This window comes from Prionailurus viverrinus, chromosome B1 (genome assembly GCF_022837055.1).
Source record: "Prionailurus viverrinus isolate Anna chromosome B1, UM_Priviv_1.0, whole genome shotgun sequence".
Taxonomy (NCBI): domain Eukaryota; kingdom Metazoa; phylum Chordata; class Mammalia; order Carnivora; family Felidae; genus Prionailurus; species Prionailurus viverrinus.
This window is the reverse complement of record NC_062564.1, coordinates 74,402,076-74,419,255: the sequence shown is the minus strand read 5'-3', so window position 1 is coordinate 74,419,255 and position 17,180 is coordinate 74,402,076. Positions and strand designations below refer to the sequence as shown.

Genomic DNA, 17,180 nt, shown 5'->3' with positions numbered 1-17,180 from the left:
AATGTCTCTTTACATACGAATCACCTTCTGATTCTAAATGGTAATAATGCTGTTAACTATTTCCAGATGCTTACCTCTGATAATGGAGAAACATGAAATAGAATAAAACTTGGAGATACATCCTATTTTTTAAATGTGTGCTCAGGAAGTACGTTTAGTGTTATGTTGATCAAAGACAAAGTTTTGTTCCCTTTCCTGATGGTGGATTAATCCCAGTTTGTTTTGATTCGGTTGGGCTTGGTGGGTAAACAAGTACAGGCATATATTTGGAATTGGAGAGATGTAACGTACTCTGCCACTTCTGAGGGCAACAGATATCATCTACTTTTAATTTTTCAAAGTTGTATTGTAATTGGTAAACAGAGCTGATTTTGGGAATCTGTAACTCCTAATTGGAGAAGGTTCCTTAGATGTATGGCTTTTTAAGTGGTTTAAAATACAGGTTTCCCCCACTCTTTGAAAGAGTAGTGTTCCTATGAAGCCTTTTGTCATCTGAAATGATGTAAGGGGAAGCAGCAGCAGCAATTATTAATTTGTATGGAAAAAAAATATTTTCTTTTAAATTTTTTTTAACGTTTTATTTATTTTTGAGACAGGGAGAGACAGAGCATGAACAGGGGAGGGGCAGAGAGAGGGAGACACAGAATCTGAAACAGGCTCCAGGCTCTGAGCTGTCAGCACAGAGCCCGACGCAGCGCTCGAACTCACGGACCGCGAAATCATGACCTGAGCCGAAGTCGGCCGCTTAACCGACTGAGCCACCCAGGCGCCTGGGAAAAAAAAAATCTTTGAGCATTTCTGAAACCTAAAAAAAAAACCAAACCCTCTTAGGCTTTTCTCTTTTTTAATTTTTTAAAACTTTAAAGAATTTTTTTCTCTCTCTTAGGCTTTTCACATACCCTAGGATACATCTTGCCAGTGCAGCTACTCATAGACACAGTTCAAAACTGTGGTGGCTTATGCTTGATATGCTGAATGTAGTTCCCAGGGAAGGAGCTTGGTGGAGCCATTCCTAAACCAAACTCTGAACACTGGTTCTTCACTTTTTGTCTTTTTTCCGTACAAGTGAAAATGCTCTTAGGATTTCTTTTGGTTAGTGAAAATAGGTACTAATGTAAGTCTTCTGAAAAGTGGGGATAGCTATATGTTAGTTGACCAGGAAGCTTTGTTGTCCTCAGGTCAAGTCTTGAGTCCCCTTACTTACTAATTTGAATATATATACATATTTGAATATATATATTCAATATATCTTTATTTGAATATATAGATATCTATACCTATATATATATACTAATTTGAATATATCTCTAACTTATGTTGTCAGCAGATTTTCTTTAATGTTAACTAATAAGTAAGCCCTTCTTGATTCTGTTTGGAGAAATTTCTAGATATGAATTAGTATGGTATCCTTTTACGTTAGTTATTTTCATTCTGGCCATGATACTCTCCTACTGTGGTTAATAATAAAAACTATTTCTAGTCATAAAAGAGACTGATGAGTAAATTAGCCTGAAAACAATGTTAATGGATAATACAGCTCATCCATATTTCTTGAGTAACTTTCATAGCTTCTGAACTGATATGAACTTTCCTAAAACTGTGTGCCTCCAGGACACTAGACTCTCCTCATTGTCTGCTTCAGGTGGGCAGATTGTTGTGGAGTCCATGAGTCTCTCCAAGGAGCTGTTTAATAATACCAAAATGTTAGGACCCATTTAAAGCTTTGGATCTGTTTTCCACTGATGTAGCTACAGACTAGTCCTAAAGGGATCCTCGCTGCCACCCAGTACCCCTGACCTGTCGCTAGATTCTGGGGTGAGAAGAGCAGTGTTCTCAACCCTGGGGAGTTAAAGTACCTGGAGAGGCTTTGTAAGATATGCATGCCCAGACCAAGGTCTGGTCTCAGAGATTCTGATTCAGTTCATATGGCATGTGCCTTGGTATCAGTATTTTTGAAAAGCTCCTGAGATACTTCTAATGGCAGTTTGAAACCCATTGGACTAGAAAAATGAACCAAAAGAGCCTTCTAACTGGGTGTGGATTTCATGCTTGGTTGTTTTGATACTGCTGAGGCCAGTGTGAAGGGAGGCTAATTAAAGCAGTATTGAATGCCAGCTGTTGACTCCAGGTTTAGCAAATAGATCTATATGGTTTTTTGGAGCTTGCCCACCTGAGATTTCTGTGATTTATCTCTCCAGGAAAGGCCATAAATGGTTAGCACAGAATTCCTTATTTTTAATTTACCCTGTGTCATATATGGGAGTGCAGAGGATGTTGTGGGGTTTGGGAGCCTGAACAGTCTCAAAGTTTAGAGTTAGGGCTGTGGATACATGGTCCTGAAGTCAAGGGATGGCCTGTGTGTCTGCTCTAACCTAGCACTAAGCTCTAGGAAGGCAAGGGCAATGCATGTTCTGAAGTTTTCAGTCTGCTGAGAAAGACAAGTATACAAATTGATTTGATAAAGTTGTGTTCTGGGAACACATGGGATGACACTCAGCCTGTCCTGTGAGCTCAGGGGAAGCTCTTTCACAGAATGCTTAAACTAAGCCTTGGGAGATTTTTTTTTTTTGGAGTTTCGAATAGGAGAGAGGAACAGGTGTTTTAGAACATTTTGTGAAAGACATAAAAATGGGAAAGAGCATGCTGTGAGTGGAGAATTACAAGTACAGATCTTCCTCAACTCACAATGGAGTTACACCCTGATAAACCCATTGTAATTTGAAAATATCATTAAGTCAAAAATGCATTTAATACACCTAACCTATGGAGCATCATAGCTTAGCCTAGCCTACCTTAAACATGCTCAGAACATGCTCAGAACAATACATTAGCCTATAGCTGGGCAAAAGCATCTAAGACAAAACCTATTTTATAGTAAAGTATTAAATATCTCATGTAATTTATTGAAAACTGTACTGAAAGTGAAAAACAGAATGATTGTAAGTGTATTGGTTGTGTACCCTCATGGTTGTGTGGCTGCCTAGCCTCATGAGAGTATTTTACTTCCTATCACTAGCCTGGGAAAAGATTCAGATTCAAAATTTGAAGTATGGTTTCTATTGAATATGTATCACTTTCACACTATGGTGAAGTTGAAAAAGTCAGGGACCATCTGATTTTTGTATTACAGCTCAAGTGGCTTAACTCTCCATGGTATGGTCAAATTTGATGTGGGGAGTGGTATCTGTGAGAGGTAGATTGGGGTCAGGTGATAAAGGGCCTTGTAGAATGATTGGATACTTCTGGATGGTTCGGAAACACTGAAAGCTTTTAAGCAAGGAGAGGCATAGTTAGATTTGCTTCTTGGCAGTGTGGAATGTGGACTTAGAGGGTGAGACAAAGTGTGGCGAGGGGGCCTGCAGGAATGTTGCAGGAGACAGCACACATAATGAAGGCCTGAATCGAGGTGGAGGTTATAGGGATGGAGCAGACTGGATAGATTTGAGGAATAGTTAAGCACTAAAATTGGCAGAACTTGGTGATTGGTCTGATGTAGAGTAAGAGGGATGAAGGAACCTGGGACGACTGCCAGGCCTCTGGCTTAGGTGACAAGGTATCTAACTGAGCTCAAGACCTGGAACAGCAGGTTTGGGGAGTAGATGTGGGAGAAGAAGAGTTCAGTTGAAACCCTCTGAGTTTGAAGTCTGTCCAGTAGGCAGGTAGATACATGAGATTGTAGCTCAGGAGCATACTTCAGAGACCGATTAACGATTGGAGGATTCCGCATAAGTGTTTGTTAAAACCATAAAAGCAGATAAGATCAAAGAAAAGTGTGAGGACATGAGGGGATCAATAGAGAACCTAGGGGGAACTATAGTGTTCAAGAGTAGACAGAGAAAAAAGAGAAATATCAACATTAATCCTACTTATTTTATCTATACAGTTCATCCAGGAACACCTGGTAGTTTTATTGCTGTGAAAATCAGTTAGTGGGTTTCTAGGTTCTGCAAGTAGAATAAAGACTTATGGACTCTGGTTTGTATTCAGGATGGCAATTTCAAATCCCTGTCCCTGTCTATGATAGGCTTTCATTTTCCAATGGAGGATTTAGTTGCAAAGACTCAGTCTTTGTTTGTTTTTAATGTCTGCTTTTTTAAAGTGGCGTAAAGTGTTTTAAACTTCTTACTAAACAGTTTATGTTGCCTCATAATCCTGAGTGATTTTTGAGAAAGATTCAGATGACCTAAAAAACATTAGTGTGGTATTCTCTATTAGACATGATTCTCTCTTTTGTTGTTTTCTGTGAATCTTTGCATTGAGGGAATTTGGCTTTTTAAAAAAATTTGGATTTCCGCTTTATATGTTCTAAATACAATATATTATAAAATTGAATTATCAACAGACATTTTAGTTACGTGTTAATTATCTTAACTTTAAATTGGCTAAACTATAGTTACAGAATAGTAGAAACCTTCAGTAGGCTTCCGTTTTCTACTTGGATAGGTTTTTTTCTTCCTCCAGCCTATCCTCCACAATGCTACTGTATGCCATCTTACTAAAACATAACTCTAATCTTGTCACTCTTCTGCTTTAGAAATTCACCCAGTAGCTTCTCATTGTCTAGAAAGAATAACATACATTCTCTTTGGCTGGACAGTCAGCCTTCCGTGATCTGGCCCCCGACAACCTTTCTCACCTTCTCTGCCACTCCCTCTACATGCACTACGCAGTAACCATCCCTGAGTGCTTGGCTTTCTGATGCATTCCACGTACTTCCATAACATCATGGCTCTGTGTGGTCTGCCCAGGACACCTCACCATTTCTCAACTTGCCAAAATCCTTTTCATCTCTAGCCTTCCTAGATAGCCCTCAACCCTCCCCAATTCTGTACTTGGTAGCAATTTGTGAACGTACTTCCATCATTTATTAGTTACATCTATTTTCTTTGAGAGATTATAAGTCCTTTGAAGGTAAATACAGGGACTTATCATTGGATCATTTGATAAATATCGAATTTCTATAAACTGCCAGGCTCTGTCACAATCACACTTGTTATTTTACTGGCAGCACCTACCACAGGGCTTGGCATATAGTAGTTTAAATGGGTCTTGAGGCCTGGCTCTGAGAGTTATCAAACTCATTGGCAGACAAGACCATAACATTTCAGATGATGTTTCAGATCAAGTTATTTTAGAATGCGGTGTTTTTTTGTTTGTTTTTTGTTTTTTTAATGCAGTGTCTACTGTTTTACTTTTGTGCTTTAGTCAAAGAAAAAGGGACTGAGTGCAGAGGAGAAGAGAGCCCGCATGATGGAAATATTTTTTGAGACGGTGAGTTGTTTTCTCTAAGATTTTTAGTATTTTATGTAATTTTCTCCTTAAGTATATGTCATTCAGTGTTAACTGTACCTTTTTTTATTAAATATCAGTGCTAATCAATTTCCTGAATAGTGGATAAAATTATGCAAACATTTTTAGTTTCTGTGAAGCTATGGAGTATGAAAGAACTCTACCCCAATGTTCACTTCCGTCCAAACTCCTACTACACCACACTGGCACCAAATGATCTTTCTGAAGCATATATTTGATTGTGTCCCCTTTCTGCCTGGGAATAACAGTGATAATTGTTGACATCAGCCGAGTGCTTCCTAGGTGCCAATCATTGCTCTGAGCGCTTGGTGTAGGTTATCTGATTCCATCCTTTTTAATCCTTTGCTATCAGGACTGTTATGATTCTCATTCTACAGATGAGGACATCTGAGACACAGCCTAAGGTACCAGCCCTGGATCTCAAAAAATTAAAGTGGTAGTACCACTAGGATTCAAATCCAGGGAGGATCATCTGATTTTTAGGTTTTAGGCAGTGTTAAATGCTGCCTCTTTGCATTTATAAATCTGACTATCGTGTTACATATCGTAGGCCTCCTTAATTTATTCCAGATATTTGTGCCTGCCACTAACGGGAAATATGTTTGAAGTTTCAGGTCCTAAGTGGTAGAGCCAGGATTTAAATCCAGGCACCTGGCTCTAAAAGCTGGTTTTTTTTACCATGTTGCTCAACAGTAGCTTTTTTTTTTTTTCTTCTTCCAGTTCAAGTCCAAATCTTAGACCTACAAAAAACACTAATTTCCTATGTCTTAGCCTAATACTTGATAGGACCTTCAAAGTCTAGTCTGACCACATTCTACTGGCTACTTTCATTATATACAGATGTGAAGAAGATGGAGAAAATGGCAAAATAGAATATGAAATTAATAAGGACATTTTCATTTTGATAATTCAGATTCTCAGTAAAACAAGCAAAACACTCTGGGAACCTTTATTTTAAAAACTGCCTTCTAAGTGTAATTTTACTAATGTTACCTTCCTTCAATGACTTACTAAAAGTCATTGGCAATTCAGAACAGAGTATCATATTAATGATGATGATTAGAAAGATAAATTGATGAAATTTGTATGTGAGGATTATGACTTGTACACAGTTAAAATATTTTTCCTGTGGTCTCAGCAAGAAAAGTAGATTTCATTCTTACTAGGCGTGGAAGGCTGGGGAGAGTGGTGAGGGTAATTATTTTGTCCTTTATGATATTGTTCATTTTCTCAGTATCAAAATTGGCTGTTTCAGATTGAAAACTTTTCAGCCCTGCCTTCAATTAATAACAGCATATTAATGAATGTGAGCAGCTTCCAGAAGTTCACTAGTCACTGAGGTTTTTTTTGTTTTCTTTGTTTTTTTTTTGAGAGGGAGCGTGCATGCCTGCAAGCTGGGGAGAGGGGCAGAGGGAAAGAGAGAATCTCAAGTAGACGCCCATCAGTTGTCTGTTTTACTTTTAGTTAAAACTGCTAAATCTGTGACGTACGATGCATGCTAAGCAAATCACTGTTTTCTTAAAATCACAGTGTCAGAGAAGGTGATTATTTCATGTTAAATGATTCATTGTAAGTAGTCTTTATACCTCGATGGGAAGATATTCTTTACATTCTGATCTTCAGTTACTTTAAAGAATTGAATGTTCATGCAAAATTTGTCCCTTTTTAAATTCTGTTGAAGGTATCAAACAAGACAATTGCAGTTTGTTCTGGCTCTAAAATGCTTGATTCTGTCACACTGTTCATTACCAGACACAACTTTTAGTACAAAGTTTTACTAATATAGTTATGGTAAATAATATATAGTAGAAAATAAATATATGTTTTTCATCTTTTTGAAACTCTTTTAAACAGAAAGATGTGTTTCAATTAAAAGACATGGAGAAGATTGCTCCCAAAGAAAAAGGCATTAGTGAGTATCAAAGATGTGCAGAGCCATTTTGTGATACATTGGCCATCTTTTCTGTAACAGTCTTTCACTTAATGAAAACATAAATTTCTACAGGTGAAGAATGTTTATAAAAGTCCTTACATGATGTCTTTGGGCTGTGGCCATGATTCTTGTGTTTGGAATATCTGCTTTAGGAAAATTAAAATGGAATACGCAAGCATACCTATACACACATGCATGCACACATTTATTTATTTATAGGTATATTCAAGAGAAGTAAACATTTCATTTATGTTCTTGTATTTGTTAAATGTGACTTCATATCTTTACATGGTGTAGTGGTTTTCTAAGCTTTTGTAACAAATTACCACAAACTTGGTAGCTTAACACAGTAGAATTTATTCTTTCAAAGTTTGGAAGCCAGAAGTCTAAAATCAGGGTATTGGTAGGGTTGGTTCCTTCTGGAGGTTCTGAAGGAGAATCTGTCTCCTGCTTCTCTCCTGGCTTCTGGTGGCTGTCAGCAGTACTTGGCTTATAGACACATTGTTCTAATCTCTGCCTCTGTTTTTACATAGACTTCCCCTTCATTTTCTCCATTTCTATCTCTTATAAGGACATATGTCATTGGATTTGGGCCATACCACCCTAAAACATGGATGATTTCATCTATGATCCTTAACTGCATCTATACAGACCCTTTTTCCAAATCAGGTCATATTCACAGGATTTGGGGGTTATCTTTTGAAGGGTCACTGTTAAACCCCCTATATATGGTGTGTGTGTGTGTGTGTCTATATATATACATATATATAGACACACACACATATATATATGTATATATATATGTATTTAAATTTTATTTTCATTGTATAAGCTATACATGTTTATAAGTAAAAATTGTTCATAAGCCCTCTATTCTGGGATCACCACTGTTAACATTTTGGTGTTATTTTGGTGTCTTATTCTTTGGTTCTATTTGTGTATGTATGTATGTATGTAAGTATGTATGTATCTGTCTTTTTTTTTTTTTTTTTGAGGGAACTGTCCTGTATATGCAGTTTTGTGTTCATGCATTTTTCATATAACATTATGTCATCTATATTTCATTATGTCATTTGCTTAAAGAATGATGTGGGGTGCCTGGGTGGCTCAGTTGGTTAAGTGGCTGACTCTTGATTTCTGTTCAGGTCATGATCTCACAGTGCATGGGATTGAGCCCCTCGTGGGGCTCTGTGCTGTCAGCCCCAGATTCCCTTTTTTCCTCTGTCTCTCAAAATAAATAAATAAACTTAAAAAAAAAAAAAGATGCACAACATCTGCATCTCCTAATGTTTCATTCTGTGACCACCCACTATACCCTAATTTGCTTAGCTTGTTACCTTTTGTTGAACACCTAGGTTGTTCACAAACTTTGCTGCTAAAATTAATGTGTAACATACTACCTATGAATTTTTTTCTAAAAACGTGATTTTTTAGGGCAGTTTTAGGGTCACAGAAGAATTGAGTGGAAGGTACAGAGATATCTCATATGCTTCCTGCTCCCCCACATGTAAAGCTTCTCCTGCTGTCAGCATCACTCATCAGTGGTCCGTTTGTTACAGCTGACACATCCTAATCCCCCAAAGTCCATGGTTTGCATTGCATTCTGTGAGTTTGGACAAGTGTATAATGACACGGATCCATCATTATCGTGTCATGCAGAGGATTTTATTACTGCGCTAAAATCTCAATGTGCTCCACCTATTCATCCCTTTCTCTCCTTACCCATACTTTTTTTTCCTCCCCCACATCTCCTATCACTTTATTAGGAAATGCTCCTAGAAATAGAGTGGAAAATAGAGACTTGTGTAGTTTTAGACATTTAATACATATTCTCAAAGTGCCTTCAGGAAAGGCTATTCCAAATTATATTCACATTCATTTCTCAGAATTGTGTTTTCATTTTTAGAATCGTTAACATTTCATTTCACTTCATATTTCTTTACGAGTGAGGTTGGATGTTTTGCACATTCGGTGTCGATTTTTTTTTTAAATTTATTGAATCTTTAGTTTTCTAATAGATTTTATTATATTTAGGAATCTGTAGAAAAAATTAAAGTGGACATAAAAATATGGATAATTTCTCAGTACAGTTTTACTTAATAGAAAGTAAGAATTGTTCATGAATTTCAAATAAAGTCATATTTGACTTTACATTTTTATATGCTACTTTTGAAAACTTTCTGATTTTTTATCTTACCCTTAACCGTAATATTCAGTTTATTGTTTTATTGTTTAATTTTTCACAAGTTTTTTTTTCTTTTGTTAGTTTTCTTAGCAAAGAAGGCAAAACATGTTCATTGTTGGAAAAAATAAGAAAAATGAACAAAAAGAGGAAATAAAAATTGCCTCTTAAAGATAACTTCTGTCACATTAGTGCATATTTTAACTTTATTTGTTTATATTTTATACACTACATTTTGAATGTATATATATATCCATGCCATTAAATATTTTATAACATAAATTTAGTGATTGTATAGTATCCTGTCACAATAAGTGCTTTTTTTTTTTAAGTTTTTATTTATTTTGAGAGAGAGAGAGAGAGATAGAGAGCTAGTGGAGGAGGGGCCGAGAGACGGAGATAAAATCCCAAGGAGGCTCTGCAGTTTAGCACAGAGCCCAATGCAGGGCTCAAACTCACAAACCGTGAGATCATGACTTGAGCCGAAATCAAGAGTCAGACGCTTAATCGACTATGCCACTCAGGCGCCCCACAATATTACAAGTCCAGTTATTGGACTGGTTTCCAGTTTTTTGCTATTGAAAACAGTGCTTTGACAAGCATCGTTATGCTTGTCTGTCATTTTCTTTGGTTGAATTTAAAATAGTGGAATTTCTACATAAAAGGTATGCATAAATATAAGGTTTTCAATATATATTGTCATATTCTCTACCCATGATGAGGGTACTCATTACCCCAAATCTTTTATGATATTGTAGTCAAGAAATCATGTCATTGCTTTATTTTGCTTTCTTCAGTTATTAGTGGGGTTAAACATTTTTGTTTGTTGACTGTGTATATTTTGTTTTTGTTCATTGATGTACTTTTGTTTTTCCATTGTAGTATTTTATTTTTATTTTTAAAAGCTCCTTTGTTAAGTACCCCTTCTGTAATATTTATTGCAGGTATTTTCCTAGTTTTTAGCCTTTTAATTGTATAGGATGTGTCTTAATGTAGTCTTTAAAAATTCTCTCTTTTAGCTGCTATGTCAGTAAAAGAAGTCCTTCAAAGCTTAGTTGATGACGGTATGGTTGACTGTGAGAGGATTGGAACGTCTAATTATTATTGGGCTTTTCCAAGTAAAGCTCTTCATGCAAGGAAACGCAAGCTGGAGGTTCTGGAATCTCAGGTAAGCCACCACACTTAAAAAAATTATAGATTTGCTTTGTAAGAAAAAAAATTGTTTTTATTTAAACTTACGTGGTTTCCGTTAAATTTTTAACATGCATTATTTGATTCAGTCTAGAGATAATCAACATCTCTTTCTTCCAAACAGTACAAGAATCTTAGAATGTTTTAACCTTCATCTTCCCACATCATGATATTATTTTATAATATTTTAGTTCCTTTTAGGGTTACAGAAAAAGGGGTGGGGAGGTACAGAGAGTTCCCAAATATGGTTGACCCTTTAACAACATGGGTTTAAACCTCATGAGTTCACGTATACGTGGATTTTTTTTTTTATACATGTGGTACTGTAAATGTATTTTCTTTTTCTTATAGTTATCTACATTTACTTTTCCCTAACTTACTTTATTGTAAGAATACAGTATATAATAGCATACAAAATATGTGTTAATCAACTATTTATGTTATTGGTAAGGCTTCTGGTCAACAGTGGGCTATTAGCAGTTACTTTTTTTTGTTTGTTTTTTTGAGACAGAGAGAGCACTAGTGGGGGGGGAGAGAGAGAGAGAGAGAGAGAGAGAGAGAGAATTTCAAGCAGATTCCACGTTCAGCACAGAGCCCGATGTGGGGCTGGATCCCATGACCCTTGGATCATGACCTGAGCTGAAACCAAGAGTCGGAGGCTAAATCAACTGAGCCACCCAGGAGTCAAAAGTTATATATGGATTTTTGACTGCATGAGGGTTGCCCCTAACTTCTGCATTGTTCAGTGGTCAGCTGTATAGTTTTCTCCCACCATCTGAAAATGGAGTATTCCTATGAAACTTTTTGTGAGCTAAAATGGTGTGAAGCAAAAAAGCAATTACCATTAACCTATATGGAAAAAATCTTTGAGTGATTCTAGACCCCAAAAGTAACCTTTCTTAGGCTTTTCTGATACCTTAGGGCACATCTTGCTAATGGATGCACAAAATACATCAAAGTAAAGCACAAATGCTCATAGACACAGTTCGATGCTATGGAGCTTGATGCTGACATGCTGAGTATAGTTCCCAGGGAAGGAGCTTGGGGCCACTCTCACTGCTCTGGGTGCACGCTGCCTCTATAAGGGCTTGCTGCAAAATGAATGCTGAACACTCTTTTTGCTTTTTATCTTTTTTTTGTAAAAGCAAAATACCCTTCAGATTTCTCTCAGCAAAAATAGGTACTAATGTAGGTCTTTCATAAAAACAAAGTGGTATAACATGAACTTCTGAAAAATGGGGACACCTGTACCACCCCCTACACCCCACCAAACACAAAATTTCCCCTATTATTTACATTTTGTGTTAGTGTTGTACATGTTATAATTGATGAGTCAGTATTGATCTCTTGTTATTAAAGTCCATACTATATATTAGGGTTCACATTTTATATTGTATATTCTGTGAATTTTGACAAATGCATAAATGTTATATATGCACAATTACAGGATACAGAATGCAGGATTCCAGAATAGTTTCACTGCCCTAAAAATCTCCTGTGCTGGAGTTATCCCTCCATCCTTCCCTCTCCCCTAACTCCTAGCAACCACTGGTATTTTTACTGTTCTGTAGTTTGCCTTTCCCAGAATATGATATTGTTGGAATCGTACAGTCTATAGCCTTTTCAGATTGGCTTCTTTCACTTAGTAATGTATATTTAGGTTTCCTCCGTGTCTTTTGGTGGCTTGATAGCTCTTTTTTTTTTTTTGATAGCTCATTTCTTTTTATTGCTAAATAATATTCCATTTCATAGTTGTGCTGTAGTTTGTTTATTCGTTCAGCTATTAAAGGAAATTTTGATTGTTTCCAAGAACATGCATTTAGTCTGTACTACAAGATTCCAATACATTTTAATGAAGTATTTTTTTATTCTTTTATGCAACTGAGGGGGTGAATTACCATGTGGAATTTATAGTGTAGGTAAGAAATGGAACTTCAGGGAAATAGGCAATGGACTTGTTTTGGAGTGAGGCGAGGAAGAATTCTGATTCTTGAGAAGATAACAGGACCGGGAAAAGTTAATCAAGAATAGTAAAGGAGGGGGGCGCCTGGGTGGCTCAGTGGGTTAAGCGTCCGACTTCAGCTCAGGTCATGATCTCACGGTTCGTGGGTTTGAGCCCTGCGTTGGGCTCTGTGCTGACAGCTCAGAGCCTGGAGCCTGCTTCAGATTCTGTGTCTCCCTCTCTCTCTCTGCCTCTCCCCAACTAGCGCTCTGTCTCTGTCTCTCAGAAAATAAAATAAAAACGTTAAAAAAATTTTTTAAAAAAGGAATAGTAAAGGAGGGGCGCCTGGGTGGCTCAGTCAGTTAAGTGTCTGACTCTTGGTTTCAGCTCAGATCATGATCTCATGGTTTCGTGAGTTCTGAGCTCTGTGTTGGGCTCTGTGCTGGCAGCATGGAGTCTGCTTGGGATTCTCTGTCTCCCTCTCTCTCTGTCCCTTCCCCACACACACTCTCTCTCTCAAAATAAATAAATAAAGTTAAAAAAAAAAAAGAATAGTAAAGGAAATGAATTTATTTCTGTTTGGAGGTAACGTGAGATTACATTTCTTCATAGGAAAATCCTCCTGAAATACCACTATTTAAAATGTTGCTCATGGGTTTAAGAAGGTTAAAGAGTTAGTTTGTAAGGAGCCCTCTGTCAGCCATTGTTTTTAACTATAAGCAATGCATATTAACTCTGGCTGACATTAACAGAAAAGGAATTTGTTGAAAGATACAAGATGGATTTGCAGAATCACTGGGAAGGCTGGAAACCCAGTTCTAAAAGTAGGCAGGAACTGAGGGAAGGTACACAGCCAGACCACAGCCAAAGTCGCACCACGAAACCTGTCTGGTGAGGATTCTGCTGCTCCAGAGCCATGAACACTGCACCTAGCTCTACTGACATTGCTGACCTCAGAAGATGATTCCACTGGTGCTTCTGACTCAGGCTGAAGAACCAGATGTTGCTGCTGCCAAAGAAAAGAAAACAAACATAAAAATCCCTCAAAAAACTTCTGTCCCAGCTACCAGTCACATTTTGTGGAGGTACATGTGATCTGGCCAAGCCTGGGTTACATTCTCACACTCTAGTTGCCAGGGGAACTGGTGAAATAAGTAATTGGGGTGTCTAGTTTCTTTCTTTCTTCTTCTCTTTTTTTTTTTTTTTTTAAAGTTTATTTGTTTTGAGAGAGAGAGAGAGAGAGAGAGAGAGAGAGAGCAGAGGGAGGGGCAGAGAAAGAGAGAGAGAGAATCCCAAGCAGGCTCTGTGTTATCAGCACAGAGCCCAGTGCAGGGCTCAATCTCCTAAACCTATGGGATCATGACCTGAATCTAAATCAGAGGAGTCGGATGCCTAACTGACTGAGCCACCCAGGCGTCCCATGGAGTTTCCAGTTTTTGTGATGAGAGGTAGCTGCCTCCTATTGGTACCAGCAGTTCCCCAAAATAGGAAGGTAGTTTGAATGCTGAGTAGCATTGTCTCTCCTACCATGATATTTGCAAAATAAATCAGGAGAAAAAAACTGGAAAAGAGTATAGGACTTGGGAGTCAGAATAATAACAACTAAATTATTGAATACCTACTGTCTTCTGTGATAACTATCCTAGGCACTCAGAATCCATTAGTGGGCAAAGAATGGAAGCAGGGAAACCAAGTAGGTTAAGTTATTGAAATAATCCAGCTATGAAATAATGGTGGTTTGGACCAAGGTGGATGAAGCCCACTTATCCTTGCCTTAGCCACAGGCAACCGGTAAGCTATTTTCTGTCTCTTGTAAATTTTCTTGTTCTGGACGTTTCATATGAGTGGAATCACAGCATGTGTATCATTCTCAACTGGCTTCTTTAACGTAATGTTTTCCAAGTTTGTCCATGTTGTAGTAGAAGTACTTCATTCCTTTTTATGGCCGAATAATATTCCTTTATATGAATATACCACATTTTGTTTATCCATTCCTCAGTTAATGGCCATTTGGATTGTTTTCACCTTTTGACTGTTAATATGCAATGTTGCTATAAACTTTCATGTACAAGTTTTTGTGTGGACATTTTTTCATTTCTCTTGGGATTTGCTGGGTCATATGACAACATGATTAGTTGTTTGAAGAACTTCCATACTTCTTTCTAATTTGGCTTCACCAGTTTCCATTTTTACAGTGCATGAAGCTTCCAGTTTTACTACATCCTCACTGAAATTTATCATTACCTGGCTTTTTTGACTTTAGCCATCCTAGTGGTTGTGAAGTGGCATCTAGTTACGGTTTTGCTTTCTATTTGCCTGGTGACTAGTGATGTTGAGCATCATTTCATGTGTTTACGGGCCATTTGTATATCTTCCTTAGAGAAATACCTATTCAGATCCTTTACCCATGTTTTATCTTTTAAACGTGATGCCACATTTTTTCCATGCTAGGAAACAACATGCATATTTGTCAGTCAGCAATTTTTTGAAAAGTTAATCATGACAATTAAAACTTTATACAGGGTAATATACTTTCAGGTCTTACTGCATTTTCCTGTCTTCATGGTTTTTTGTTCCTTTATCCTCTTTGAGAATTGCCTTGCTCTTCCTTTCTACTTAGCCAAATTCTAAACATCTCTCTTTTCAGAAACCTTCTCAAGGCCCCATAGCTTATAGTGGGTTTGGCCTTCTCTAAACAAACTGTAATATTTTTGGTTTTACCATGATATAATGTATTGCTTTGGCTCATACTGCTGGTTGCCCATGTAATGAGCACTGCCCCTTTCTTCTTTACTAACAAAACACTTTGTTGAGGCAGCAGTGTGCCTTACTTAAAAAAAAAAAAAAAAAAATCCTCATCTTCCCACACTCCTTTGCAACTAAGGGTGGCAATGGAAAACAGTTCTGATGAGTGAGATATAAGTGGAAGAGTATCTCTGAGGTTTGTAGGAAAGTGTTTACTTTCCTGATAAAGGCAAAACCCCTTCCCCTTCTTTTCCATAGTGGACATGAGATCATATTGTAACCCTACAATAACATGCATTAGGATGGAGACCTGACCCTCAATGTCAGAGCCTGAATAGAAAGGGCTTGGGTCTCTGGTGGCATTTTGAAATGCTGGACTAACCTTGGACTGTCTCACGTCTGGACTGTTTAATCCAGTTTTAGTCAAATGTTCTGTTACTGTAGCTGAATGTGTTCTAAATGGATATAATTGCTTTGAAGACTTTCTTTTATATAAATGTGACTTAGATTTTTTATTAGTTGTCTGTTACTTTGTAACAAACTGTGTACTCCAAAATTTTGTGGCTTAAAGAAACAAACATAGATATTTCACAGTTTCTGTGGATCAGGAATCCAGACATGGTTTAGTTAGGTACATCTGGCTCAGAGTCTCACATGAGGTTGTAGTCTGACAGTTGGCTGGGGCTGTGTACTCATCAGAAAGTTCATCTGGGAGAGGATTAACTTCCAAACTCAATCATATAGTTATTGGATTTAGCCCTTTGAAGGCTGTTGGACTGAGGGCCTTAATTCCTTGATAGTTTTTAGGCAGAGGCCTCCTTCATTCCTTATATCCTGGGCTTCTCCATAGGACAGTTCACAGAGCAAGCGTGTGGAGAGTCCAAGGCAGAAGGACACTACTGTGTTTTTTTTGTAACTTAATCTTGGAAGTGACATCTCTTTACATCTGCTGTAGTGTGTTTTAATGAAACAAGTCATTAAATACAGCCCAGTTGCAAGCAGAGATTACAAATGGGCATAAATAGCAAGGGGCAGGGATCATTTTGACCATCTTAGAGGATACATACACAGATTAAAATTTTTATTTTTTTTTTTATTTTTTTTTTAAATTTTTTTTTTTCAACGTTTATTTATTTCTGGGACAGAGAGAGACAGAGCATGAACGGGGGAGGGGCAGAGAGAGAGGGAGACACAGAATCGGAAACAGGCTCCAGGCTCTGAGCCATCAGCCCAGAGCCCGACGCGGGGCTCGAACTCACGGACCGCGAGATCGTGACCTGGCTGAAGTCGGACGCTTAACCGACTGCGCCACCCAGGCGCCCCTAAAATTTTTTTTTTAACTTTTCATATGTATAAGTCTTCTTGATTAGTTTTTAATTGCTTTATTGAAGAATATTTGACATTCAAAAATTTCTCATATTTAAAGTTTATAAATTGCCAAGTTTTGGCATATGTATACATCCATGAAACCATCACTACAATTAAGGTAATGAGCATATCCTTCATCCCTAAAAGTTTCTTTATTCCCCTTTTTAGTCTTTCTCTCCTGCCCTTCGCTTCTTTGCACTGTTTCCCCTGCCCCCATCCCTAGGCAACCACTGATTTGCTTTCTGTCACTATATTTCCAAGAGTTAGAAAAAATTTTTTAATGTTTATTTTTGAGAGGAGAGAGCGAGTGAGCATGAACAGCAGGGGCAGGGAGGGGAGCGGAAAGAGAGAGAGAGAGACACACACAGAATCTGAAGCAGGCTCCAGGCTTTGAGCTGTCAGCACAGAGGCCGATGAGCAGGGCTCGAACTCAAGAGCTGTGAGATCATGTCCTGACCCGAAGTAGGACATTGAACCGACTGAGCCACCCAGGTCCCCCCCCTTCTTTT

The 17,180-nt window shown here is 37.7% G+C and overlaps 1 protein-coding gene across 3 annotated transcripts in view; it reads left to right on the top strand.

Annotated features, from left to right (window-relative positions):
• MND1 (meiotic nuclear divisions 1) overlaps positions 1-17,180 on the top strand; it is a 64,635-nt gene that overhangs the window by 1,403 nt on the left and 46,052 nt on the right. For all 3 annotated transcript variants that reach the window (XR_007151877.1, XM_047857663.1, XM_047857664.1), the window contains exons 2-4: positions 5,206-5,271; positions 7,165-7,222; positions 10,445-10,593. Coding sequence is in view for 2 of the 3 variants with exons in the window: in XM_047857663.1 (XP_047713619.1) it covers positions 5,206-5,271; positions 7,165-7,222; positions 10,445-10,593 (273 nt within the window). In the remaining variant the exon portion in view is untranslated. The remainder of the gene's footprint in view (positions 1-5,205; positions 5,272-7,164; positions 7,223-10,444; positions 10,594-17,180) is intronic.